The sequence below is a fragment of the Phalacrocorax aristotelis genome, chromosome 21 (genome assembly GCF_949628215.1).
Source record: "Phalacrocorax aristotelis chromosome 21, bGulAri2.1, whole genome shotgun sequence".
NCBI lineage: Eukaryota > Metazoa > Chordata > Aves > Suliformes > Phalacrocoracidae > Phalacrocorax > Phalacrocorax aristotelis.
In genome coordinates, this window is record NC_134296.1 from 1,325,260 (window position 1) to 1,353,254 (window position 27,995).

Here is a 27,995-nt window from a genome sequence, read left to right on the forward strand (position 1 = left end):
CTGCCCTGGCCCCGCCCCCGGGCGGTGGCGGCACGAGCGCGGCTGCGCGGCCATGGCGTCGGCCTGCGCCGAGATGGAGCAGCGGGCGGCGCCTCCTCCTTCTCCCCCTCCTCCTCCTCGTCCTCCCGCCGCCGCCGCCGCCGCCGCGCCGGGCTCGGCCGAGCTGGTGTGCGCGCAGGGCCGGAACCTGAAGGCGGTGCTGTGCCAGCGCTGCGGGTCGCGGGTGCTGCTGCCCGGCGCCGCCACCTTCGCCCGCCGTGAGGTACCGGGGGAGGGCGGAGGGAGCGGCGGGAGGGCGGGGCGGGGCGGGCGCCCCCTGCGGGCGGGGCGGTGACGCTGTGTGTCCCGCAGCTCCTCCTGCCCGCCATGAGGAAGAAGGCGGCGGCGGCGGCGGCGGGAGGCGGCGGCGGCGGGGACCTGGTGCGGGAGCACTGGCTGGTGCGCGACATGTTCTCCTTCGAGAACGTGGGCTTCACCCGCGACGTGGGCAACGTGAAGTTCCTGGTGTGCGCCGACTGCGAGGCGGGGCCCATCGGCTGGCACTGCCTCGACGACAAGGACAGCTTCTACGTGGCGCTGGAGCGCGTGGCTCACGAGTGACACCGGCGCTGCCGCCTGGGCTGGGGACGGGGGCGATGGCCCCGGGCTCGCGCCAGGGGAGCCGGGCTCAGCCGGCGGGACCCCTGCCCGCCCCGCGGCCTGCCCGCGACCGGCTGAGCCAAGGCGCAGCGGGCCGACGGCGGCTTGGCCACCGCGCAGCCTTGCCGATGGCGGCCCCACACCTGACTGACCCACAGCCTGACTGACCCACAGCGTGGCTGGTCACCCCACAGCCACGGACTGACCGGCTCCAGGAAGCGCGGCACCGGCACAGCCAGCTCCTCGCCCGAGCCCGCGCGGGAAGGACGTCGTTGGCGGGAGGGTGCCCCGCGACCTGCAGGGACGGCTCACCCTGACAATTTTGCCAAATAGCCTGGTCCGCTGCTGTCGCTAGGGGCGGCCCCAGGCCTTCCTGGCTGTTCTCCGTCACTTCTGCGGCTGCTGTTTTTCAAATGTGCTGTCTCTAAGGTCGATGGGTTTGTGGCACAGCCATGTAAATGTGGGTGCTGGCACAAGGGCAAGGGGAGCACTGCTGCACTGAATCATCATGGCAGCTTAAATTGTCTGAACTACAGCCAAAGGAGTTACAGGGTTTAAGGCTGTATCTTCTGTTGATTTTTCAGAAGAAACGTTCCTTGCCCCAAAGCCTAACATTTTGGTTCTCTAAAACCTCATCCTATTTGGCAACTGTAACCTGTACATGGCACCTAAAGTGTTTGTAAGGCATTTTAACTAACGCTGTGTGCAGTTTTATTAACTGAGTACTTGGAAATAAAATAAGGTACAGGTAGAGTTTGCAGACAGCGTAGGTTGATGGAATGGCAAACAAAGAAACCGTGCAAGATCAGAGTATTTCCAGGCAGCAAGAATGAAGAGATTCCAACCTGAAAAGGATTTGAATCATTGGATGAGCAGTGTCCAGTGACCGTATGTCTCAGTGCTGAAGAATGTCAACACAGCTGTGTGGGTATTAAACAGAGAAGCTGGGGAGGAATGTCTCTTCTGTAAAAGCAGCTGGTAGGAGCAATGTGGGGTGTCGTGTCCAATTTTGGTCTCTGCCTTCTAAAAGATGGGCACAAAGGTGACTGAAAATTGAAGGAGGCTGCAGCAGCCATGGTTCTCACTGTATTTATCTCTTGGTAATTGTGGTCCAGTTTGCATTCCCCAACTGAATCATGCAGCAGCTTTACAGTGGTCGTCTGGGGTCACAGAGGACATGCCTTACTGCAGGGGGTGTATCAGCGTGCTGTGCTAATAAATACATTTTGTACCAATGCAGCTGTGAAGGCACAACTGTCATTGCGCTGGGGTGCTGAAGTTGTATTTGCCACCAAAATCAAGGCTGGTTGTACTTAAAGACGTTGCTGCCACAAGGCCATGGGAGAGACCTTTTCCTTGGTCTGGCAGGAGTCTGTAAGGCAGGCACAGCCTCAGGGAGATTTTCCAGAAAGGCATCCTGACAACAGGCGAGGGAGAAATAAATCCTTTCTTCCAATGCTTGAGCACCTGCGCTTTTAAGATTTGGAGACTCTGCCTTAATGTAGAACAACCAAGACGTTGGCTGTTTTGGGGCTGCTCCATGAGAAACCTCTGCTGTGGGCAGTCACCACGTATTCACAGGAGGGAGAGAGGCACAACGCCGCAGTCTGGCGATTAAGGCTCTCGCTTGGGCAGGAGGTGAGTCTTGTGCCATATCTTTGCTAAATATGGCACGTCAGATGCACATTTGACATGAAAATTGTGCTTCTTTCCTCCTGCACCTCTTGTCTTTTAGCCGTAAGCCCAGTAACTGAACAGATTCATCAAGGAAGCATACCTAGAAGGGCAGGAGAGCTTCATTTGGGTTCTGCAATGAAATAGTGGGATCATGTCACTTTCATTTCACACTTTCATTAGACTGTTGTCTATTAGGGAACATGTTTTGACCTGTAACATCTAGGTTATAGTCCATGTTACTAAAATATAAAATGTGCTGTGCAATAGTTTCATTTTGAAGATGCCACTGTGCAGAAGAGGCCTGTGGATATCAGTTTGATTAATCCTGAGTAAATGACACTTCTCAAAAAAATGGTACATGTTGATTCCTGATGTTGGGGAGTAGTCGGCGGGTGGCGCAGGGACGGAGCTGGGGTGGTGGCTGCAGCTTTCCCCAGTTGGTAGAACACTTCCTGGAGAGATGGGAGACCTTGGGTCAAAGGCCTCCTTCACATCTGCATTGCAGCAATTTGAATCCCCGTCAGCGTGGCGTTGCTTGGTGATGGTGAGCAATGGCAGCTCCTCCTGCCCGTCGGTCTGAGAGGAGAGATGTGCTGGATGGAAACATCCTCCAGAGGATCCAGGTTTGGTCCCTGCTGACTCGTAACTCTGAGGTAGGAACATGCAGATTGTGGAAATGCTAAGAAATATAGAGTCTTTTAGGAATTCACGGGAGGGAACTTTTGTATAATGAGATCTTGGGATTTTTCAAGCTCAGGTAAGATCTTGGCTTCCTACAGCTTGGAGAAGCCGTGAGAGGTGCCTCTGAAGTCCAAGTAGTGCAGGCAGGGACGAGGTGCTGGGGAAGGGGCAGCCAGGCCATAGAGCTCCGCAGTCTGACTGCTGGTGCTCAGGAGCCCATCACCTGGGCTGATGCATATCCCGAGAGCTGAAGTCAGTACTATGAGGAGGGGGACGGGAATTGTGCAGAGGGAAAAGGCAGCATCACTGTGGAATCTGAGCCCAGGTGGTTCCACTGTGATGTTAACTGAATTTTAGAGGAGGAGTGTCCGCAGTCAGCAAACCTTCGGGGGAAGGTCTGCTGTGTTTATGTAACAGACGGCAACGTCAGATCTGGGAACATCAAATGAAGCACTGAGCAGTTTTTGTGTTAATGAGAGCTAATAAAAATTTGGATAGTCTCACAAATAAACATAATCTTTTCACTGCTTTTTATCTAGCATGTTGAAAAACTGTTTTCCAGTTGCCTGCAGGAACTTCTAGGAAAAGAAGGATAGACAAGAGCCAACCTTCAGGTATGGGAAGGGCCTATCTGCAGCCTATATTTATCATCACAGGACAGAGCAGAACCCTTATTTCCACATGCAGGTCGCTTTTAAATTAATTTGAAGATCACAGAATGCCAGACTGGCGGGGGTTGGAAGGGCCCTCTGGAGCTCACCCCGTCCCAGCCCCTACCTGAGCAGGCACCCCCAGAGCAGGGGCACAGGGCTGCATCCAGGCGGGGGGTGAATGTCCCCAGGGAAGGGACCCCACAGCCTCTCTGGGCAGCCTGTGCCCCTGCTCTGGCACCTGCACAGGGAAGGGGTTTTTCATCATATTTAAGATGGGTTCTTCTACATAAATAGCTGCACAGACTTTACTCATAAGACCCATTCTGTGTTAACCGTAGCACTGCCAAGAGAGGGAACGCTACTGAACCTGCTCCCTTGCCCACCTCGCTAGTGGGATTGGCTGGCGCGAGAACTGTGCATGGCAGGACACAAAACCTCCAGCCCTTGGGGTCTTGCCTTGGTCCTGCTTTTGGGTGAGGGCAAATAATCATAATTTTGTCTAATTGCTTCCCAATCTGATTTTAAGGCCTGTTTGTGTTGGTTAAGTGTTTATATACCATAAATATAAATGTATTTAGGATGGGTAAAATCTTGCTTCACTCTGACTCAGGTATTGAGGTTGGTTCCCAGCCCCAAAACCCTGCTCTGGGCTTAGGCTGACATTGTCACCTTGTGTAACTTCACCTCTCCCGTGAGCCAGCTGCTGAACCCTTCGCTGAGACTGTTCAGTTTGCTAACTCAGTGTGAAGCTCCGCTTCTTGGCCTGCTGGGTTGAAGCATGGGAGTTTGAGCTCTGCAGCCTGCGTGAGATAACTGGGAGGTAATGGCAAGATGCAGGTCTTCCCATTTTTGGCAGCAGGAGGCTGTGAGATCAGCTGAGCTGTCTCGGGAAACTGCCACAAGTCATCCCTCACCAGGAGGTTGCATTCACAGTCTTCCTTCCCTGAGCTGAGTGCATTGCACGGGAATAGGTAAGTGGTGGTTGGAGCAGGGACTGGAATTCAAGGCTCCCTCTTTCCCCAGCTCTGCAAGTCAGCAAAGAGGTCTTGTTTCTGGCCCTGACAACACTCAAGGTCTCTCCATGATTGTTTGTCTCTTAACTGCTCTGCCAAAGATTTCTTCTGTTACAACAATATGGACTTCAAAGTAATAGTTTGGAGGATTTTGCTGTTTGCCTCCCTGTTGTGTTCTAGAGCCCTGCCGTTCTTGCTAGTCCTCACTTAGGCAGCCAGGAGAGCTTAAAGTGGGATCTTCGCAGCACCTGCAGCTCAGTGTGTCTCAGAACCTGCTGCCACCGTGTGTGGAGACGAGGAGCAGAGCTCAGGAAAGAGCTGTGGATTGATAAAAGCAAGGCCAATTTTGCTAGGAGAGATATTTTTGGCATTACATCTCCTACATATCTTGCCTTGCTTATTTCCCTAAACCGCCAGCACTGCAGAGCAAGACAGTCACACTGTGTGAACAGATACTGCTGTATCAGCATGGGCAGCGTCTACAAGGCGTGGGTGTTTGGAAGACGAGGGGTATCTGAAATGTATTATGAATATTCTCTGAAGGTCATTTTACATGCCTGACATTACATTCCCTGGCAGGGACAAGAAAAGCAGGAGGAAAGGAGACAATAGAGAGGAAATAGCTTCAGGGTCCTTCAACAAATAGTGCAGGGAAATGCTTCCCTGCCTCCCGCAAAGCCAGGTTAATAAAGGCCAAACCCTAGAATCAAAGCAACACTAAACCACCAAGTATTTTGCCTAAAACCACCAAGCATTTTGCAGCTGCTGAGGGACATGGAAAGAAACCACAGCAGATGAGTGGAACTTGCCATAAAAGTGCAAAGAGAAAATGAGGGCTTTGATAAAAGCCAGCTTTACGCTCCTTTTAACCAATAATTTCTGTTATGCATTTCAGCATAAATACTTCTTTTCTGAGTTGCAAGTCAGCCACGTTCTTAAAGCGCAGCTTTCTTACAAGTGCAGCTGGACCTTTTTGTGTCGGTGAGGGTAGAGAGGAGGGAGAAGGTAGCCTAGCAATCCAGATGAGAGTTACTGTACTGGGGGGCTGCCCCCACCAGGTGAGTGAGAGAATCTGTGCTAGTTTGGGCTGGGATAGAGTTAATTTTCTTCAGAGTAGCTAGTACGGGGCTGTATTTTGGATTTGTGCTGAAAACAGTGTTGGTAATACAGGGATGTTTGGCTGTCTTCACAGGAGCATGTTTCAGAGCAAGTGCTCTGGCATCTGAAAATTATCTGACCATGCAGAGAGAAAAAATCAAGTGCTTTGCTCCCTAAATGCAATCACTGAGGAAGCGTGAGCAGGTTCCTGGGTCACTGAGATAATGCTTCCATCTCCTGAGAGGGGGAAGCAGGCTCTGCAAAAATCTCTTCCTGCATCTTTCCTAAAACTTAATCCAGAATGGCGCAACTTAGGGGTTGCTGCAGTTCAGGTTTTTAAGTACTGCGTGTCTGAATCTGAGAGCGCTGCACGGGTGGAAACAGCTTGTAGCCAAGGATATATCCCTTGATCAGCACTTGGTCACTTCTTTGGGGCTTCAATTTTGTCTTTGTTTAAAATATGAACTGTTCACATACAGCTCCTGCATGGAGAAATGCAGGGTTACGCTTCCCTCCTTGGCACAACTGCATCAGATGTGTAGGCTGTGGGTGGAGGGGAGCAGCCCAGGGCAGGCTGTAATCCCATAAACGCAGTTGGGCCTGAAAGTGGGGCACGTCCTGACCGAAGCAGGGGCTGTTCAGCCACCAGAGGAGGCCAAAGCAGTAGGAGCCAGCGCTGTGTTTTTTCCAGCAGCCCGCCTTACCGGCGGGTGTTACTCTGGCAGGACAGGTCAGAACTGCGGGCAAAGTCTGTCCTTGGAAAGTCTTTCAGGGCAATTTGTGGCATCGATGGGAGCCACATGTCCCTGGGGCGAGAAGCTGCGCTGGGAGAGCTCCCTGCATGGATGTGTTCATCCGCACTTCTCGCTGGGGAAGCAGTGGGGAGTGTGCGTACACTCAGCTGTGCTTCTGCTCCCCCTTTCATGTTCCTTATCTTCCAGGAGTCGCTGAATTCCCCCAGAGGAAGGGAGACGGTTTCAAGCCTTAATCACTGTGCGTGCAGAGGCAAAGCGCTCTTGTCTGAGTGCTGCCAGGAGTCACCCTCTGCCATTGTTCAAACACAGCTGGAAGAGATGCCCTGAGAGCAAGGGAAAATAAGCAGAGCCATGTCAGCACAGGTATCCTCCGCTCCTCGAGCAGCTGACTCTGCACGCTGCCTGGAACACTATTAACAGTATGCTTCTTCCATGGCAGACATCCAGACCGCAGCTCACTGCAGAACCCCTGGTTAATTTGTAATCTCCAGCACTGGAGCACGAGGACATGGCTCCGAGAACTTGCTGCCTAGTGCTTTCCTGGGGAGGGAGCAGTCTGTGACTCCTGGTCTCTAAAAGAGGCAGGAGGACTCCGTTCTCTGCCAAACTGTGGCAGGTCCAAGGGGGGTCAGCACCAAAAAGGGTAGGAGGAAAGAAGGGACTCCGCAAACAAAGGACCCAGCTCCTGAGAAGAAAAGATGCTCGGAGAAAGGCGCAGCTTTAGACTGTGGTGGGAGGAACCTCCCCTGATAAGGAGTAACCAGGAGCGAGGGGTGGAGCTGCGGGTGTCAGCAGCACTGTGTAGGCTCAGTGCCTCCGCAGCTCCATCCCTGCTGCAGCCACAGGTCCCCAGTTTGGCTCTGGTGCTCCACAGGGCCCCACAGCATCACTCATGGGGATCTGGTTCCACCCCTTCCCTCCAGGGCCCTGCTGGGATTTGGGGGTTTCTGTTGGACACCTGGTATGCTTGCACTGAAAGGCAATGGCTGTGTGCTGCTGGCCTGTACCAAGACCCAGCTCCCGATTTTGGGAGAGGTGAAGCCACAGTGCTGCACGTACTCAGAGCAGCACAGCGTAAGGTGCACCTTCTGCCTACTGGGGCCCTCTCGCTCTACTTCCTGGCATCCCCTGCCCTGCAGGCCAGGTTTGTAGTGCTGCTGATCCAGCCAAACTCGTGTTTAGTTGGTCCTGACACAGATGTCAGTAGAGAGAGGTTGCTGCCGTGTGCAGCTGTGCCATAAGGCCAGTGCAGTACTGAACTGGGTGCACTGGTTGCAGCAGGGGTCCTGCTGTGCACCCACAAAGCCATTCTGCCTTGGATGCGGCCCCTCCACACGTTACTGTGCCACCTGGAGCTCTTTGGCCGAGTCGGTATGTACAGCGCATTTAGCTCTTTGAGGCTAACGGGGAAATGAGTGCTCGGCTCTGTTCCAACGCTCATCTGCGATCGGTCAGTGTCACCATGAGTTCACTGGGTATCTCAAACCTGAGACAGTCCACAGAGGGGCTTCTGTTCCTACTGGCCTTAGTGGTCCACAATCCATTGGATTCTCTTTAAAACCACCCCGTATGCACTTACAGCAAGAACCGACTCAGATCTGTGGCACTGCACCCAGTCCACGCTGCCTGGCTGTCACAGATGGATGCAGCCCTGCCAGTGGTGTCTCTGGACTATGGATGTGTCGTGGTTTAACCCCAGCCAGCAATTAAGCCCCATGCAGCCACTCGCTTACTCCCCTCCCAGTGGGATGGGGGGAGAATCGGAAGTGTAAAAGTGAGAAAAGCTCATGGGTTCAGATAAAGACAGTTTAATAATTAAAAATAAATTTTTAAAAAGGAAAAAAAAAAAGAGAGAGAGGAAAATAAAACCCAAGAAAAACAAGTGGTGCAAAAGAAAGAAATTGCTCACCACCAACCAACCGATGCCCAGCCCGAGCAGCAGCAGCCCCCGCCATCTTCCACCCGCCAGTTTTGTTGCTGAGCACGACATCGTATGGTCTGGACAGTCCCTGGGGTCAGCTGGGGTCAGCTGTCCCAGCCGTGTCCCCTCCCAGCTCCTTGTGTGCCCCAGCACACGCGCTGGCGGGGCAGCGTGAGGAGCAGAAAAGCCCGTGACGCTGTGTCAGCCCTGCTCAGCAATAGCTAAAACAGCCCTGTGTTATCAACACAGGTTTCAGCACAAACCCAGAACACAGCCCCGTGCAAGCTGCTGTAAGAACTGTAACCATCCCAGCTAAAGCCAGCACAGGATGCGAACGGTTTGCCACGGTCGCTAACTGCACTGTCAGCAGGCCGGTTTCTTGGTCAAAAGAACCACGCAGCAAAGAATCTGTGCAGGTAGAAATCTCCAAACACTGGAAATATGAGTAAGTTGGTAGATGGTGCTACTGCTTGACCAGGGGAAGAAGATTAATTTCGCAGTGAAAGAGTCTAATGGGCGATTTTAGTTACCACAGTTAACTGCCACATAAAGAGAGGCCAGTTATTGTAGCGAGGTGTATTTCCAGTATCTAACCCAAAACCTAGTGGTGGAGAACACAACAAAATTTGTAGGCTAGGGTGCGTTTACTCCCAGTTAACGAGCAGAACCTGGGCCAAGAAGTTTAACCCATACAGGGAACACAGTTTCCAAAGTCAGACATGATTTGAGCCAGAGGGGTACTGGCCAGCACGGCAACACACGATGCACAGTACGGAGGTGGCCCTGCGCATGGGTGAGTCACTCAGAAGGCCTTTTAATTGTAAAGAAAAAAATCAGTGGACTTGGTGGAGAAGCTGTTTCAGCTCCAAGAAGCATCAGATGGGGGGTTGTTACTGCAGAGAAGAAGTATGGTGTGAAAGTCAGGGCTGAAGTAACATTTAAAAAGGCAGGGAATGGAGGCAGCCCCTGCAATATGGACTTGCAGAGGACAAAAAAATAGGGCAGGTAGTCAAGTCCCTGCTTGCAGGAGCAGGATTAAACCAGTTGGAAGAACAAATAAGGTAAGATTTAAAAACAGGGAATGTATTTAAGGCCATTAAAAACAGGATCTTATTTAAGGATTACCTTCAAGAAGCTGTGCTAATGCTGCATTAAGGTTACAGAGTCAAATGATCAAGGTAGAGAATGCAGATAATAAACTTGTTCATGAAATGTTAATCCCCTGTGTAGGTACATTCTGCTGCAGTGCTGCTGGCTATCACGTAGGAAATCACACAAAGCAAAAGGAGAGCCCAACCCTTTGGGGTGCCAATGTGGCAACTCAGGCACATCCTTCCACTTATTTTGACACTCCCTGCAAGGAGAGGGCCAGGTATAAATAGGGTATAATCATATAATTAGAGATCTGTTTATTGCACATGTTCAGTGTTCAGGACAGGAATGATTCCTTCCCGTGGACGAACTACTCTAGTTAGGTCTTCTGCACTCATCTTTCCCATACGGAAGGATTTCCAGCCCATCTGGAACGTGGAGTGTTTAGGTCAGAAATTAATTCAGCCCTGGCTACTTGGATAGTTTTGAGCTCTAAATCAAAGGTGTTTCTTGGTGCTGGCAAACGTTCCCAACACCCTCACGGGGAATCCATATCCTCCCATGGAGGTTTGGCCTGAGATCAGTGGGTTAAGCATTCCCTCCTGTTTTAAGTTCTCCCCAAGTCGTTCCTCTGTTTGATAAAACATACAGGTATGCATGATGGGATAAATACCTTGCTCTGCAATCAAACTCCAGTGATATGAACGGGTTTGTCACAAGATCCATGGCGTCCCGCTCAGAGCTCTGCGCCCCAAGTAGCTGGGTGCACCTCCTCTTGCACAACCCGTTCCTCTGCAGGGCCCTAGCCCCGCCACCCTGACGGCAGAGCGGTGTTTGCCTCCCTTTCCCAGCAGGGCCTGTTGATATTCACCTTGCCAAGGAAATGGAAATCTGCTGTGTACACACCTTCTGCTATAGGGTGACCCTTCTGTACCCTGGGCATGGCGGAGAGCGCGCTCTGCGATGAGAGCGGCAATGGTTTCCGCTTTTAAACCAATCTTGCAAAACAGAGCATTCCATTCTGGTTGTCTTCTATTGATTTGCACAATTCATTTAGTTCACATCAATACATTCAGGCAGAAAAGGGCATGGTGCTGGCTGCTCATGCAGCTGTGGACTCCTGACACGTGGTCCGTAAGTGACATCCAGACCTGAATGGCCAGAGGAGCTGGTTTAGGCAGCATGCAACCACAGCCAGTGCTAAACCAACTAAAAACCTCATCACACTGCACGGGAAAGTACTGTTGTTCCTCATTCTTGCTAGCTAGGCTTCATACAACAGTTTTCCTCACCTGCCATTCCCTTCCCAGTCTACAGAATAAACAAAGAACAAAATCCCTGTTTCTCTTCCCCTTCTACCTCTCCAGAAGGCTAATGAAGGTCCTGGTTTACTTGATGTCAGGAACCTTTGTCCTTCTCCAGCCCCTGCAAAGCTGACAGTACATTTTGCAACAGCGAAAGGTTGGGACTGTGCAATAGGAGGCCCCACCAAAGTCCACAGCAAGCTGCCCTAGGCAGGGTGTCAGGCTTGTCTTCTAGAGGAGGATTAGACCAGATCAGATGATCCCAAGTGAACTGCGCCCAGTGTTGCAAAGGAAGATTAAAACAAAACCAAAACACCTGAAGATCCCTGTCAAGACAATTTGGAAGGAATTCCTTGTCAATACTAAAAAATACCTGTTCCTGTAACAATACAGGACCCCAAATCCAGGAGGAGACTGTGTGTTACCTTCACACACCCTGGCAAGGCATTCAGCTACCTGTGGGTAATGGGGCAGGATAAAACAGACAAGCAAAAACCTGTAGCCAGATGATAGGCTGGGATGAGAAAATACAGGCTAGTGGTTCAGGAATTCTCTGAGACAGGAATCTCTGAAGGTGGGGAGAACACCCTGGGGTAGTAAAGCTGTTACACTGGCCCTCTTCTACATGCTTCCCAAAGAATTTGCCATGGCTACCGTGAGAGAATCAATACCGAGCTCAGCAGGGGTATGACTGATCCGGTGTGACTCTTTATGTCACATTTATGTCCTTAGCAATTTCCTCATGTGTATAGTCACCCCAGAATTAAAAATTATATATGTAAAACCAATCTCTAGTTCTGTGCCATACCACCGAAACAGCCAGGAGGCATTAACAATGCAAAGAGGGACCTCACACCAGCACAACGGTGCGAACATTCAGCCCAGCACTAACTGCTCCTGTGTCAGCCTGTGACAGACGTGACTGGGATCAGCACGGACGTGGGCCCTCGCTTGCAACAACCCCCTCGTTGTGTACATGTTGAGGCGATCAATCCCCGCTTTGGAAAGCACCACCCCATCTCACCTCCACGGAGAGCCCTGCGGCTTGCTGACAGATCAATAACCTCCCAGCTGGCCCTGCACCAGGCAGGGAAGGGGACGTGCTTGTGAATGATTAACTACCTTACACACCTTCCCTCCCCCTGAAATTCAGCTCAGTCCCTGATCCCAACCATGTCTTTTCCTGATGCTGTTTAATCTGACCTGACCAAGGGAAAACCTGGGTGCTCATTTTGGGAAAAGCGATGAGTAAAGAACGGGAGCAAAGACTGAAAGTACATGGGGTAACCCTGGTGTCTGGGAGCTAAGAAGGAAGATTTTAGATGGCAAACGAGACAGGGAGTCATGAGCAGGCGGCCATAAAGGCTGCGACTGGCCACAGCCATGCCCTGCTGCAGTGGGAGAGAGGTGAGAGGAGTGACCGGATCCGCCACCGCTTGCCTGGGTTACACAATTCAACATATCAGAAGGTGAGATCCATGTTAAGGAACCGGCTGCTGCCGCACGCTACGTCCTGCTGTAAGCTGCTGCGACATGCCGCGTCCCTTCACCAGCTCCCAGCCAACGTCCAGGGTCAGCTCCGGATCCTGCATCTAGAATTTAAAGTAATTAATAAAATCAATGGTATTAGAGACTGGAAGAGTCATTCAGAGCTGCAGAATAAAACCTGTCCCTGAGAAGCAAGGCCCTCACGCTGGTTAGGAACCCTCCCGACCCTGGCCTGAAATAGGCTGAAACCCCTCACGGCAGAAGGCTGGTAGCCACGGGGCACGACTTAAACTAGAGCAGGAAAACCTGCACAGCCCAGGGACACGCAGAGGCCCCATCTAGTCTCACCCCATGTCTGCCCTGTTGCTGTGTAGGAATTTTCCAAACAGGCATCTGGATTTGGTTTTCCGGGCCATTTGGGAGGGAGAGTCTCTCTCCCACGAAACAGTCAGAGGGGCTGTACGCTTCTGGAGGGAGCCAGATAGAAAGCTAGGGTGAGGTACACAGGACTGACGATGGGTATTTCGAACTGAATGAATTGGCAGTTGGAGAGGAGCAGGTGAAGCTGAGTACTGAAAAACTGAAGTCTTGGTAAAGCATTGTCCCAATAGCGATGAAATCTGAATATTTTATTCTAGCTAGACACATGCAGTCATCAATTCTCATACTCAAATGAGTTTTCTGTTCCCTCGGAATGATGAGGAGTCAAGACCTCACTGAAATTTATGCAGCACATTGCTGTTGTCAGTCTGAGTGCTAGAAAACAGTGCATGGAAATCCCAGGTCCTCTCAAATCCAGCACAGACAGGTAGTCAGCAGACAGCTAGGGGATTAAGGCTATCGCATTCTTAGGAATCCACTGATAGAAGTGCATGTGCACAGATTATTTGTCCCACACTTCTGAGAAAGAACAGACAGCAAGAGCTGCAGAGTTGTACATTCAAAGAAGGTTCATCCCAAACCCTCGAGGATCGCCAGACCCACTGTGCAGCTACAGAGACTTTATCACAAACAAACAGCAAGTCTGGCATTTTCTGAAAGTATCATATTCACTGAATACATGGTATGCAGCCAAAGTCTGTGCTCTGTGGGCCTCGATAGCATTACCAGACACAGAGAAATCCTGGACAACTGTAAAGAATTCTCATACTGCATGCAGAAATAATCTCCAGCAAGAAAAGAGAATGTGTTCAGGAAAACCTGGGTACATGATACCCCTTGGACTTGACATTATCATTTAGTCAGACTAAATGAAACTCATTTCAATCCACAACAAACATTTTTCTGGGTATCCAGCAACACAAATGTATTTATGTATAAGACTGGGGTATGTCTTGTCAGTGCATCAACTATGGAAACACACACCAAGGCAAACACAGCTTGAAGTGCCAGTTGCGTGGTCTTGATGCCCCCTTTTATGCCACATGAGGAGCACACTGAATCCCAGTGAATGAAGCTTTATTGCAGCAGGTGCAGTACGACAGAACAGGTTTCAGCTGCCCAAGTGGCTGTATGAAATCTGACAAAGTAGCATCAAACCCTGATTTTCTCACCAAAGTCTGACAAACACATCATGCAGCTGGAGCAGTCCTGGTAAATCCAGTTTAGCGGGGATGATACCACGTTTCAGAGCTGAGGCACACGTCAAAAATCCATTCCCCAATACCTGTTAAGACAAATCAGACCAGGTAATTAGTACAGGAGTTAAGTATGTGAAAACCTCGGTTTAAGCTAGACCAGGGCATACCATAACACCCCAGCCTGGCCTGAATCTCTGTCTTTATTTGCCACCTAAGCCGAACAGTACTCACTGCACTCACAAAGTGATACTGTCTTAATCTGCTTTTTTCTGACCCTTCTAGTTTGATGGTCCTGTAACACTTCTAAAGGAGAATAAAACACCGCATTGTGACTCTGTACCACTGACAATTCAGGGTCTGACCCACTGCTAAACTGCATTAGCAGAGTTGAAAGGACGGTTAGAGCATTGTGTGTGTTATTTCTGGGCAGAGCATTTTAAAAGCATGAATCAAATCCTTCAAGCTCCTAACAGTCCATCTCCATAAAACAAACAAGTCTCCTTGAGGCGGTGGTTTAAAAATAATGAGATTTTTTAAAAAATATGAGCACTTATTTTCCATATGTTTTAGAACTTAGGTCAAACTTTGCTCTTAGGTTGAAGATCTACTTAGTACTTTGGAAGGACAGACCCAAATATACTTTTTTGAATGAATGCATGAAATTCTCACATTCCCCTGTTGCCTAAAATCACAGAATCCCAGAATGGTGGGGGTTGGAAGGGCCTGTTGGAGCTCATCCCGTCCCACCCCCTGCTGGAGCAGGCACCCCCAGAGCAGGGGCACAGGGCCGCGTCCAGGTGGGGGGTGAATGTCCCCAGGGAAGGGACCCCACAGCCTCTCTGGGCAGCCTGTGCCACTGCTCTGGCACCCGCACAGGGAAGGGTTTTTTCTCCATGTTTAGCTGGAACTTCCGATGTTCCAACTTGCGCCCGTTGCCCCTTGGCCTGGCGTTGGGCACCACTGAAAAGAGCCCAGTCCCATCCTCCTGACACCCACCCTTCAGATATTTATAGGTATTGATGAGATCCCCCCTCAGCCTTCTCTTCTCCAGGCTGAACAAGCCCAGGTCTCTCAGCCTTTCCTCATAAGGGAGATGCTCCAGGCCCCTGATCATCCTGGCAGCTCTGCGCTGGCCTTGCTCCAGCAGTTCCCTGCCCTTCTTGAACTGGGGGGCCCAAAACTGGACACAGCACTCCAGATGTGGCCTCACTGGGGTGGAGTAGAGGGGGAGGAGAACCTCCCTCACCCTGCTGGCCACACTCCATTTTATACAACCCAGGAAGGCTTATGGAGACGCAAAAATAGAAAGAACACTGAAATTTTTGCAACACCATAACAACGTGGAAGAATGAAATCCGGTTTTGCCCATTTTCTCTTTTATGCTGCAGGAAAAGGATTCCCAAAGTTGGGTTTGCAAAGGTCTGATCAGTCATGGGGTGCTGCTATTTTTGTTTCCAGCTGAGAAAAGCACAACAGATGATAAAAGGATTAAAAAAGAACACTTAACTGCTTTTTTTTTTCCTCCAAAAAGAATAAAAAGAACAAAAATATTGCACCTGTTTTCCTCTTCCGTTTTCCATTAGTAATTGCTGTGAGGCTCACGATCACTTCAGGTGTGATCCCTCCCATCTGAGTATGAACACCTACGACTGCAGATTTCAGTTCTGCCTGTCTCAGACAACTAGAACCATCCTGGTCTTTACCAAACAGCTTCACCAAGGAGGCTGTGTGAGCGAAAGGCACTTTGCAGCCAAGGTCATACCCCAGCCAAGTTAGGCTGAGCAATTAGCATAAAACAAAGGAGATGAAAAGACAGAAAGACAAGTTCTTTCAGGTCTCAGAGATGACTGGAGCATATTACAAGAGGCTAGCTGGAACGGGGCTGGGGGTTATTAGAAGTTTAATGTTGATTGGATCCTTAAAATATATACCAGCTTGATAGCAGTAAGCAAATAGTTTGTGCTTGTTGAGGATTACGTTACACAGAAGCAGAGAAGACTTATTTTTAGAGAATATTTGCAAAGCTGTATGTACTCCCCTGATGTCAGCTGGCCTAGCCACCCAGCCCACGGCTATTTCATACTCACAGCATGCGTATTGAACAGGCACAGGAGGAAAGAGATCCTGCTGCAGCTTGCTTCTTGATACAGGTACTTTATGTGCAGTCACTCCCAACCATCCCTCAAACCCTAGTCAACCTCTCTCTGGTGTGGAGACAGCCAAATTCTCTAAATACAGCCAGCCAAGGACTCTCTTGTATCTTACCTGTTTTTCAGCTATGTATTACACTGGGCATCATTTTTTGGAAAAAACAAGTATATCGGTATTATTTTTAGTTTTTTCCCCTTCCTCCATCTCTGTCCTTCTCTCTCGATCTTCTGATCCTTGCTATCCGGAGGACTTTTGCCTTTCAATAATTCTGAATGTGCACCCATGCAGGTTTCATTTCCACAACCAGTGCTGAAACGATCACAATGAAATTGATAATATCAATAAGAGCATCTTTAGCAGGCTGTGGTCACCATGCCCTCGAGATCAGTAGGAGGGAGGGGGTTCATCATTCCCACCACTCGCTCCAGCTGAATGTAGACCCAGCGTGACACGGCTCCACCACACTCCCTCCAAAAGTATCACTTTTGTTTGGGCAGCTCACAGGAATGGAGGTCTACACAGGAAAACATTATCTACTTTGTTATTGTTTATTATAGTTTCACATGCCTATCCTGCCCCAAAAGCTTAGCTCAACATGGGTAGAAGCAGTTTCCTGAAGCTGATGCCTGTGCTGCCCTTGAAAGGATGGTGCTCCAGTTATCAGACTTCACATGCACACACTGCCAGCAGCCGCTCTCCACCCGAGAAATCAGTTTAGCAATCTCATTAATACTTCTGTTACTAAAACCCTTAGGACCCTTCACAGGGTTTTCATCCTTCCCATCTAAACACCCAGCTTCAGTCAAGGCATTTACACACCAAGAGCACTGATTTCAGTAGGGTCTACATGGCTTTCCAGATTTGGTCCTTTGGATTTAAATCCTCCCCATTGTGTGACTCTTTATTCCAGTAATAGCTGGTACAAGCGCTGCTTTGCCTGGTGACTGCGCAACGGAGCTGTCTCCTCCCTCCTCGGAGGGAAAATATAAAGGTTTGCCCACATGTCACTCTTCCTCCCTCAGAGAGGGGCACTCCCACAGGCCTGCCTGCGGGGCCGGGGTCTCCTAGCCGTTTCGCCAGGGCTCAGCGTGCACCACCGGGCGGGCCCGGAGCCTCCCGGGCAGAGGGCTGAGGGCAGACCCCGGCGCAGCCTGGCTCTGCCCGCCTCAGGCCCGTCCCACCCGGGTGACACTGACCAGCAGGCCCGCCCGCAGCCGGACAGCGGGCCCGAGCCCGTCGGCCGGGCAAAGCCGCTCTCCTCACCCCTCTCCGCCGCGGCAGCCACCGGCTCCGGGGACAGCGCCCCCCCCGCCCCGGGCCGGCACCAGCTGCCCGAAGGACCCGCAAACCCCGCAGCGCGGCCGGCGGGTACACGGCCTGAGGAGGGAGGTGTCGGCCTCCCTTGGCGGGAAGACTAAGCCCCGCCTTATCCCCGCCCCTGGTTACGAATCAACCAATAACTAGCGCAGGAGGGTGAAATTCATACCTGCGATCCAATGGCGCACAGCCGGTCCCATTCCGCGAGGCCATAGCCCGTCTCCGATTGGGAGAACAGACAGTCTCGACGCGTACGCACCCAATAGCACCGCGAGGGGGTTACGCCTCCGAGCGATGTATAGCCAATGAGAAACGCGCGGGGTGCCCACCGCCCCGCCCTCCTTGCTATATAAGGCCGGCCTGGGAAGGGCGGCCGCTTTTGCGGTGCTGTCCAGACCCGTTGCGCGTCTGTTGCTCCCGTGCTGCCCCCGGTGCTGCCCCTGCCTGCCGAGCCATGGTGAGCGGGGCGGCTGGCGAAGGGGACCTCCCGGCCGGAGGATGGGGGGGCGGTCCCGGTGCTGCTCCGCACGCTGAGGCGGTGCGGGGGGGGGGGCGGGGCGGCCCCGCCCGTGTGCGGCGGGAGGCGCGGGTCCGCCCCGGCCCGCGGAGTCCGGGGCAGGGGAGGACGGACAGACGGACGGGCTCCGCGTCGCCCCGATGGGCCTTCGCGGTGCCGCGTCCCGCCGCGCGGCCTCGTCCCAAAATGGTGGCGGCTCCTCTGAGAACATGGCGGCCCGCGGCGGGGCGGCTCGTCCCGGGGGCGGCTGTCTCGGACGCGGCTTCGGCCTGGGCCCTCCGCGGCAACGCGGAGCCGCGGCCCGGCCCGGACGGCCTGTCAGCCCGCGGGGAGGCGGGCCCGCAGAGCGTGGGGTGGGGGGAGCTGGCGGGTGCCCTCACGGGTACCTGTAGAATATAAAAATGGGGGGGAAAACCTCTCCGCGGCGTGCGGGACCTGGCAGGGCGGGGGGAGGCCACGGCACCGGGTGTTCCTGGAGGTGCAGCTTGCTGCGTCTGCCCCGGTCCGTGCCCTCGCTGGGGTCTGGCGGCAGCTGTGGCGTGGGGTGGTTTGGAGAGCTCAGGGAATGGGCTGGTGGTGGCAGTTTCCTGAAGGACCTTGTGAGACCGGCTGGGTAATAAAACCGAGGTGGAATGACCTTGTGAGTTAGGAGTCAGCCTGGAAGGGATCTCTGACAGGTATGATAAAGGGCTGGGACATTATAAACAGGACAGAGCTCAGCTGTTGAGCTGTGCAGCACCAGTGGGAGGTGTCAGGTAGAGTCTCTGGGACAAGCACGAAGTCCTCCATGTGGGTGTTTGCCCTGTAGATCTGTTTGAAAAGAGATTGTGGATGTTGGAGGGTTACACAGATTTAAAACATGTAGCAGACTGCTTCTGTAGGGATGTGAATGCAGAAGAACCATTTGTTGAGCTGAAAATTGTTAGAAGTTAAGAAAATATTGGAGGGATATGTTGATGTCCTTATCTTGTTCTTACCCTTCCATGGGGGCCTGCTTATGGTTATGTTTTTTAACTTAAGCCAAGAGTATGAATGCAGTCCCTCACCTCTGCGAAGGATGCAGATTCTCTGGTCTTTCATCCTAGGGAAACCACATTCATCACAACGGTATGTTGTTGAACTTGGTCTGAGCTGGTACGGCCATTCGCATGAAACCTGGCTTACCATCAGCTATGTGCAGGTGAAGCTGTACCTGAAATACTGTGCTGGAGAGTACAAGGGGCCTAGAGCAGGATCCATGAGCACAGCTGGGGGGAGCTGGGCTGCAGCCTGGCAAAGAGGCCACCCAGTAGCAATATACACCTATGGAAAGGGCAGTTACGGAAGACAAGTCAGTGCTTTCACGCTGGAGCACATCATTAGCAAAAGGAGATGGGTAATAGAGGCTGGAGAGGTGCAGGTTGGGCTGGGCAAATTCCCTGGAATTTTTCACTGAAACTGCTTCTATGCTTGAAAGTAGTGTATGTAAGTGGGAGAGAGCAGTTAGTGTTAATTACCTTAAGGATTCTGTGTCCTGACTTGTGGCTTGAATACAACACTTATCAGTACTGTCTGTAGTACATGTTTAAACCTTATTAATGATGGAATTTCTATCAGTGATGTGTAAAGGCTTGGAGTTGTAATGAGTGTGACAGTTGTCTCTTGCCTGTCTTTACAACTTGGAGATTATACTTTCAAGGCTCCGATTTTGTTCTGTTCTTTAGTATTGGTACTGTCACACTTCTGCTATGACAAGGCTATGCCAAGAGAAACAGGCAGTCTCTTAGTGTCTAACGAAGATTTGTGTTTTGTTAAATAGCCATGTGCTACTTAAAAGTACTTGGTAGAGTTGCAGGAAAGCAGTTGAAAGAAACCTCTCAAAGCAGAGCTAGCAGTAGCACAGGCCAGGCTTTTGTGACTGACTTCGTCTCCCTAAGTTTTGCAGACCTCCAAGGATGGAGATCCCTTCCCACCTCTCTGACCTGTTCCAGGGCTGCATGGCTCTGCTGGGGAAGCTTTTCCTAACACCCAAACTGAATCTCCCAGCATCCTAACATCTGACCTGAACCCTCCTGCAGAGGAGAGGGAAGGCTTCTTGGGGCCATGTGTCTCCTTTTGTAGCCTGGTACATTGTTTGCTTTACTGAGGATGGGAATGCCCTGCTGAACACTCAGGATGGTCTCTGTGGTAACCCCCAGGATCTCTTCAGCAGGACTGCTCAGTTAATCGCTGCTTTGTACTGATGCAAGGAGTTACTGTGCCCCAAGTGCTGAACTTTGCACTTTGTCAAAGTAAACATGCCAGGCTTTTAACATGGCACTGTAGGACCTGGTCTGTGGCTGTGTTGCCCAAGTTGTACTTTCAAAGACTTAAATTTTCTCTTCGGAACTCAAATGACTGTTGTTGCTTTGTGTAGTTTGACGTATTGGTGCTGGTTGATTTGATGCAGTCTCTTCTGTGCATTCACCTTGCTTGGGCATGCCAGTCCCTACATCCTTCCTTTCAGTGACCTTCTCCAGCTGCTTAGAAGCTTCACTAACAAAGCTTGGGTTACTGATAGGGCCTCAATACAGGTGAGGATCCAGACTGAAGTGGTGGTATATTTCTACTTTCTCTTACTGTAGAAAAGAGTTGCAGGCTGTCCTCCTGATTTCCTGAAAGGATGACGTGGCCTAATTCATTGCAGTGCCCCGGCTTCTCTGTGACAGCGCAGCCTTGTTGGGCTGCATTCTGAAGCTGCTTTTCCTGACACCCTTTTTATGGTGTGTAGGTTGGCTGTCCTCTACCATTGCAGTACCTTGCCAAGCCCAGTGCTTCGGCCTGGAGAGCGATGGAGTAGTGACTGGCCTTGGAGGAGAGTAGTGTGGCAGCAGCTTTGAGTAAGTCTGGCTGCAGAGATGATGTGGGTTGCTCTTCTGGAAGCTTTATATCTGAATACACAGCTTAGATGGATGTTCAGTGCTGTGGCTGAGAACCGGTGATGGGGAGCAGATTTTCGCAAATACAGATTTTAATTTCTTAGGGCTCCCAAGAAATGGGAAGGACTGTGGTATTTTCCTGCATTGACTATTGATGTGGACCAGCCAGTTCCAGGTCCTGCTTATCCTGGAATTTCAGGGGACAAATTAATTGTATCATCCAATCATAGGGTCTGAACATAGTTAAATGTGAGTGTTATTCAAAACTGTCCTATATGCAGGCTCTTCTAGAGTGTGCTTAACTCTGTCACTCAAAACTAGAAGTTAAATATAAAATACCACAGGTGGACCAGGACTTTGGAGATGGTTCCATTGTGGTTTGGCTTTTAATATTCAAAACCCTCTGCTGAAATATTAAGGAAGCTTGGTTTATGCTTTGGACTTCAAAGGCAAGTTGGGAGTCCATAAATTGGTATGAATAGATTATTTTGCTGACATGAACTATTTTCTACATAGCTTAAATGAGGTAGAGTTGACTAGTGTTAAGGAGGTTACTACTTCCTATACAGCAGTGTGATGTGAGGCCTGATGCTCCATATTTATGAAGTGATACTAAGGGTTTCATTAAGCAAAGACTTTCTTACAGAATGGCAAGGTTCCCTAAAGGGATTGGGAGAATATTCTAGGTCTATTAAAGAAAATGGCCCTGGATCTTGCAGAAGGTTTTGCTCCCTCTGGTGGCTGTGCTTATGTGGCTTCTGGGGGTGAAGTTTTTCTGGACAATTAGGCCAGTGACAGGTGTTGTCATCAGTTTTCCTAACTATTCTGTTATGAAGCGGAGTTGGCTGAAGGATTTGGAAGAGTTGGTCAATCTCTTCTTGTCTGGTTGAGGATAGAACAACAAGGGGGAATGAGTTTGTAAAAATTATGGTGCCCGAAAGGGTCTTTCTAGGTGGAGATGGATGGTGACTGAAAGAGGCTTTTGTGTTCTGTTGTATTTTGTGCCAAATGCCCCTAACACCAAGACAATAAGGCCAATGTTTTAATAGCTTTGCAGTATGGGAGTTCAAGCTGTGTGCTGAATGTTTTCTAAACAAGGAAACTGCTGTTTCTGCTGAGTGATCCATTTTTTTCTCTCCACACAGCGTGAGTGCATCTCAGTCCATGTTGGTCAAGCTGGTGTCCAGATTGGCAATGCGTGCTGGGAGCTCTACTGCCTGGAGCATGGCATCCAGCCCAATGGTACCATGCCAAGTGATAAAACCATCGGCGGAGGTGATGATTCCTTTAACACCTTCTTCAGTGAGACCGGTGCAGGAAAACATGTCCCTCGTGCTGTGTTTGTGGACCTTGAACCAGCAGTAATAGGTAAATACGGTGACCTGTGCAAGGGACTGTAGAACATGCTGTAGGATTTGATTTAACTTACTTTTTTTTGACTAAGGGATCTTTCTCCAGTCCTGCAAAATGCCTTGGGGCTTTAAATTTTTCATACTTAAAGCTCGCCTGCATCTTCCTAGTGATGAAAAATACTTGGCTTTATGTTCACTGAGGCTGGCAAATGTGCGCTCTGGAGCTCTAAAGAATTTAAATATTACCTTCTGCCAGCCTGTGGAATTAAGTGGGTCTTCTGAACATTGCTCATGCTTTTGCTGTGCAAGGGACTAGTTATAACCTTGAAGCAATCTGGCATAATGTGTACAGCAGTCAACAGGAACCTTTTAAAAATATGTGATATGTATAATTAAGCAGATTTCTTTTGTACATTGGAATTATTCCTGTGCTTTTCCAAAATAATCTTCTCTGTCGCTTGAATAGTGCTTGCAGAAGTTAGTTGCAATTGCTAGCCTAAGTTAAGGGTCTTCCAAACATGCATTTCAACTTCCTGCTGCCTTAGCTTTGAATAACAATGCACTTTTATCCTGAAAATCAGTTGTATCCCAAGCTCTGGCAACATTGGCTCTTAATGTCCAGATGTGATTCCATGCATCAGCCACTGACCAGCCCCATGTTCTGTGGCATTAGCTACACTGCCATCCCAGCGTGAGCTCCCCAGTTTCACAAGACCCTTGTTTCTTGTGTCATGAATTTTGTTTTTGCTCTCCACAATGTGTGTGCCTGAAGTAATTCTGGAGATGGCTTTGTGGCTGTCTTGCCTTAAGCAGTGATTTGAGGCTGTCATCGGAGATGAGCTCTGGTGTTGGTGCTTATGCAGTTGCCGTGTTTATCTTCCTGCAGTACATAGAGAGTTGGGGAGGGGAGATGGGCTTAGGCTTCTCCTATAGGCCCAACCCATGGGTCTCTTGTGGCTTATTTTCATTGTAACACCCTAAACCACTTTCTGTGGCTAACACAGTAGAATGAACTTCTCCAGGAGAGCAGAAGGCTGTTGGGTCAGTCAAGGGTGGGAGTGCTGGATTGATAACTTTGAAATGAGCCAAAGCGCCCTTGGCTGTAGACTGATATCCTCAGGAGCTCTTGCAGGTCTGGCTTTCTGTTTTCTTGAGCCCCATGGCTGTTGCTTCCTCTGCTGCTGGCCAGGTGGTGGCTCTCAGCAACCAGAAAAGGCTGAGAAATGAGGTTAGGGAGAGCAGGTGGCAAAGCTCTCACCTTACCTCTGGGGGGGTAGTAGCTGGTGAGTCTTGGGACAAATGGTAAAAGGTGTAGTGTTCTAGCACTTGTTGATGCAAGTGTAGTATGGGGAGATGGGCAAAAGGCTGTCTTATGAAATACTTGGTAATTGTATTAAAGGTTACATCATGTACCTTTCGGGGGGGGCTAACCTTCTTTTACTCCTGCCCTGCTTATTTGAAAATTATTGATCCAGTTTCCTGGGCAGGGCTAGCATGACTCTCCCCATCATGCAGCATGTCCCTCTGCACTGTGTGTATGAAAAAAATGAACTGTGCATACAGCAGTTCTGTAGCTGCCACACATGTACACTAGGATTTCCAGAGCTTCCAGATCAGTGCTGCTCTTACGTGCAGCAGTCCTGCTTTCACTATACACCACCTCTGCCGATGCACTAAAATACCATCAAGCTTTGCACCAAGAAATAGGGCAGTAATATGTCTGGGAATTCAACACAAGTGTCTTTAAACATCTACCTCAGACTTAAAAACATGAAGGATAGCATGTCCAGGGGAAGGCTTGGTTTAGCCGGCCCCTAAACTCTGAATCCTTTATTCCAGCACGCTTTCATAGCCTTAACTCTTCAAGTTTTGTTACTTCTCCAGGACTATCTGGACTCATGTTGCACCTACCAGCTATGTTTTTCCTTAGGCTCTTTGTCTCCCTTTTACCTGTATTTACCTGTATTTGTCCTCTAATGTGGAGTAGTAATGCAGAAAGTCTTAAACATATGTATTTTAAATGGTAGACTTCTCCGAATTGTCTTTATTTTGGTGTAGACTGGAAGTACTTGGATTGCAAACTGCAGTGGTGGCTGGTCAGTCTAAATTGGTTCAAATAGTAACTGTATTTTTAAATCCTGAATTCTACTTATCTTTGTCTTGCTCACTCTTTTTCAGATTAAAAAGAATATATGCAAGCAGGCAACTTCATCTGTAGTTAAAGCTCTTTGCTTTCCACCTGATTTTAATTAAAGGATGCAGTACTGCATTAGCATGCAACTCAAGAATGCCTTGAGCTAAACCAGAGACAAAGCTATGATGAGTGTCTTTGTACCTTTGTGGTAGGACAGAGCTTTAGCCTGCTAGATGTAAGTGAATATTTCTGATAACTAGTGGAGATAATAACTCTAACTCATTCTCCAGATCTGAAGCTGGTGGGGGATGCTATGTATTTGTTTGCATGGTTTCTTTATAACACAGCCATTTGTGCTAGAGCTCTCAGCTCAGTATTTGAATAACTGAATCTCTCTATACAAGAGCATCTCCTCTTCCTTTTGAACATTATTCTGTACCCTTGGCAGAAAGTACGATTAAGGGAAAGAAGGGGACAAGGAAGCAATGTAGGCTCTGACTGCCCACAGCTGCAGAAGCAATAAGGCAACATCCTGGAGGGCTTGGAAAATAAGGGGGGAAAGCAGTATTTCAGATGCTGATCTGCAAAGTGGGCCTTAAGTTGTCTTAAACTGTAGAAAATTGTTCTGCTGCTACAGTCCACTTTTAAATCGTTCTGGCAGGTCAAAAATACAACCTTCTGTGTAAAATGGGGTGGTTTACTGAGGTGTAACTTAATTTTTCTTAGGTATTCAACATTTAGACTGCACTAAATATTGTCACCTACTGATAGGTAGAAATCAAGCTACTTTTTATCTGTAAGGGTTTAGGTGCCTTACTGTGGACAGCCTCAGAAGTTTGAAAAAACCTGAGCTACATAGAAAGCAACTTATAAATAATATTCATCTTGTCTCCCCAGATGAAGTTAGGACTGGCACATACAGGCAACTCTTTCATCCTGAACAACTGATATCTGGTAAAGAAGATGCTGCAAATAACTATGCTCGAGGTCATTACACAGTTGGGAAAGAGATAATTGATCTAGTTCTAGAGCGTATCAGGAAACTGGTAAGACTTCTTTTCACTGAAGGCTCTAACCATCTACATCCTGTTTTACAGGATTTGTAAATAAGGTTATCAAAAATACACAGGCCTATAAATTGTGTTTTAATTTATTCTGTAGTTGGAGAATCTGTGGGCTTAGTATGCATCTGTTTTTATTCTTGGCCAGCTGAGAAAGTTGGATTATTCCTGTCAGATACGACTTTCAAGTGGCCTAAAATACTGATGAGGCGCCCAAAACTTCATAGTTTCATGTTCAACTTCAGAAAGTGAGAACTAAGAATTTTGATTTGCATAGTTCCTGCTGGAACAGGAGTGTTCTCTGGCTGGGGCTCTTGCAAGGAAGTTTAAGTAGGAGTGTTTGCTTCTGTGGTTTAGGCTTTTGTTTGTATTTCCTGCTGTTATAATTTCTGAATTGAAACCGGTAGTAACAGTAAAAAAGGAATAAATAACAGTAAGCTGGGATGTTTCAGGCTCCCCATTGCTTTGATCATGTGGCAAACTTATGAAGATGTCGGCTTACAAGGTTAGAGTTCCCTTTTTAGGTCTGCTAAGCATGTACTTTAACAAATCTGTGTCACAATGGTAAGGAATTGTCATTGCACAAAAAACCCCAGGGTATACATCTGATGCTTTAATACGGAATGCTAAATGAGTTTTACCGAAAAGCATAACTTTTTTCAGATATAAATTGGTATTATTCTTAACACTTGGCTGCCACTGTCTCTAATTAAAGCTAAGTTTGCAGCAGGCTGTACTTTGACCTGAGAAATATGGCTGTAATTTCTTTTTACAAGCTGTTGGAAGTCCCTGTCAGTCCTGGGAATCAAGCTGAGCATCATGGGGCACTTATCTCTGAGGACAGGGCAGTCTAATGTCTTCATCTGAGAAGACTAAACTGGAGTGGCAGTGTGATACATTTTGACATCTCACTTCCCTGAGCTGAGTTACATGCAACTCTTAGAGGATTATAGCAGTAGTTATGGGGCAGGGGATTGCTCCATTTTTGCACAGGTAGAGAATGTCAAATCAATGTAAAGAATAGATAGTCTGTGGTTCCTTGAATATTCTTGCTTTTCTTGGTCATTGTTGATGGCCTTGGCCTGAGAATTGGTGGGGGACAAGTTTTGAGGTAGTAATTTGAAGTGGGGGGGGCTACCCTGCAATAGACAGGGGGCTTAAAGTAGCCAAGAATAGCATGATTTTTAAGAGGCAGTCCTTTGATTATTGGTGGGCAAATCAAATCCAATATTACTTTCCTGAAGTCTGAACAGTTGGTAAGTGTCAGAATTCAGAGTTCTGTCTTGAGCTTGTTTGGGGATTCTTAATGTCTACACAGCTGTCTTAACACATGTATCTTCTCTTTCAGTCTGATCAGTGCACTGGCTTGCAGGGTTTCCTGATTTTCCACAGCTTTGGGGGAGGCACTGGCTCAGGTTTTACCTCTCTGCTGATGGAGCGCCTGTCAGTTGACTATGGGAAAAAATCAAAATTGGAGTTTGCCATCTACCCTGCACCACAGGTCTCAACAGCTGTTGTTGAGCCGTACAACTCCATCCTGACCACCCACACCACTCTGGAACATTCCGACTGTGCCTTCATGGTTGACAATGAGGCCATCTATGACATTTGCCGTAGGAATCTGGACATTGAACGCCCGACCTACACCAATCTCAATCGCCTCATTGGGCAGATAGTATCTTCCATTACTGCTTCCCTCCGATTCGATGGTGCCTTAAATGTGGATCTTACCGAATTTCAAACTAACTTGGTGCCTTACCCTCGTATCCACTTCCCATTGGTAACATATTCCCCAATTATTTCGGCAGAGAAAGCCTATCATGAGCAGCTCTCTGTGTCTGAGATAACCAATGCTTGCTTTGAGCCATCCAATCAGATGGTGAAGTGTGACCCTCGCCATGGCAAGTACATGGCCTGTTGTATGCTGTATCGGGGGGATGTTGTCCCCAAGGATGTCAACGCTGCTATTGCTGCTATCAAAACCAAGCGCACAATCCAGTTTGTGGACTGGTGCCCTACTGGTTTTAAGGCAAGTCTCAGTTACATCGTGATTTTTTTAACAGAATTCTCGTTCACTGTCATGGGCTTGGGGAAGTGTATTTTCTCATTAAGATGTTCTGTAGGTACCTGACTTCCATTTTGAGGCTGAAGTTACACAGAGCTGTTTCCTTAGGAGTGAAGCATTTTATTCAGCTACTGTCTGACTTCTCTGATCGTAGTCACTGTCAAATGCTACAGAGAAACTCATGGTCTCTTCTGCTTTTCCTGTAGGTTGGCATCAATTACCAGCCACCAACAGTGGTTCCTGGTGGTGACCTAGCCAAAGTCCAGCGGGCAGTGTGCATGCTGAGCAACACTACAGCCATTGCTGAGGCGTGGGCTCGTCTAGACCACAAGTTTGATCTGATGTATGCCAAACGTGCTTTTGTTCACTGGTATGTTGGAGAAGGGATGGAGGAGGGCGAGTTCTCAGAGGCTCGGGAAGATTTGGCTGCACTTGAGAAGGATTATGAAGAAGTGGGCACAGACTCGATGGACGGAGAAGATGAAGGTGAAGAATATTAAATACAACAAAAGTGAATTGCAAGTCTTTGCCATTTTAGTGCCTCTTCTATAGCAGTGTAAATCATGTTAAATAATTGGAATAAACTTCTTTAATCGAGAC

The 27,995-nt window shown here is 49.2% G+C and overlaps 2 protein-coding genes and 1 long non-coding RNA gene across 5 annotated transcripts; 2 read left to right on the forward strand and 1 right to left on the reverse strand.

The window, feature by feature from the left end:
- RABIF (RAB interacting factor) lies at positions 1-1,392 on the forward strand. The gene is made up of 2 exons (XM_075115728.1): positions 1-262; positions 352-1,392. Exons 1-2 carry the CDS (start codon positions 53-55, stop codon positions 598-600), a joined length of 459 nt encoding a protein of 152 aa, XP_074971829.1. The 5' UTR covers positions 1-52; the 3' UTR covers positions 601-1,392.
- Positions 1,334-17,747, reverse strand: LOC142067248 (uncharacterized). Of its 3 annotated transcripts, none has more exons than XR_012663940.1 (5): positions 17,539-17,747; positions 16,167-16,566; positions 13,875-13,987; positions 10,436-12,425; positions 1,334-2,995 (listed from the first exon to the last, which is right to left on the reverse strand). It is a non-coding gene; the product is annotated as an uncharacterized LOC142067248 (long non-coding RNA). The 3 variants fall into 3 exon arrangements; XR_012663938.1 differs by lacking the exon at positions 17,539-17,747 and adding an exon at positions 17,316-17,448; XR_012663939.1 differs by lacking the exon at positions 17,539-17,747 and adding an exon at positions 17,316-17,448 and having other exon boundaries at positions 1,334-3,429.
- On the forward strand, positions 17,721-27,994 carry LOC142067246 (tubulin alpha-1C chain-like). The gene is made up of 5 exons (XM_075115727.1): positions 17,721-17,826; positions 21,929-22,151; positions 25,167-25,315; positions 26,679-27,359; positions 27,602-27,994. Exons 1-5 carry the CDS (start codon positions 17,824-17,826, stop codon positions 27,893-27,895), a joined length of 1,350 nt encoding a protein of 449 aa, XP_074971828.1. The 5' UTR covers positions 17,721-17,823; the 3' UTR covers positions 27,896-27,994.
- The last annotated feature ends 1 nt before the right edge of the window (position 27,995 follows it).

Excerpts from the sequence above, each read along its gene's own strand:
- RABIF (XM_075115728.1), top strand. The coding sequence starts at position 53 with ATGGCGTCGGCCTGCGCCGAGATGGAGCAGCGGGCGGCGCCTCCTCCT. Across the intron at positions 263-351 it reads CCACCTTCGCCCGCCGTGAG|CTCCTCCTGCCCGCCATGAG; the intron begins GTACCGGGGGAG and ends TGTGTCCCGCAG.
- LOC142067246 (XM_075115727.1), top strand. Across the intron at positions 22,152-25,166 it reads CCTTGAACCAGCAGTAATAG|ATGAAGTTAGGACTGGCACA; the intron begins GTAAATACGGTG and ends TTGTCTCCCCAG. Across the intron at positions 25,316-26,678 it reads TAGAGCGTATCAGGAAACTG|TCTGATCAGTGCACTGGCTT; the intron begins GTAAGACTTCTT and ends CTTCTCTTTCAG.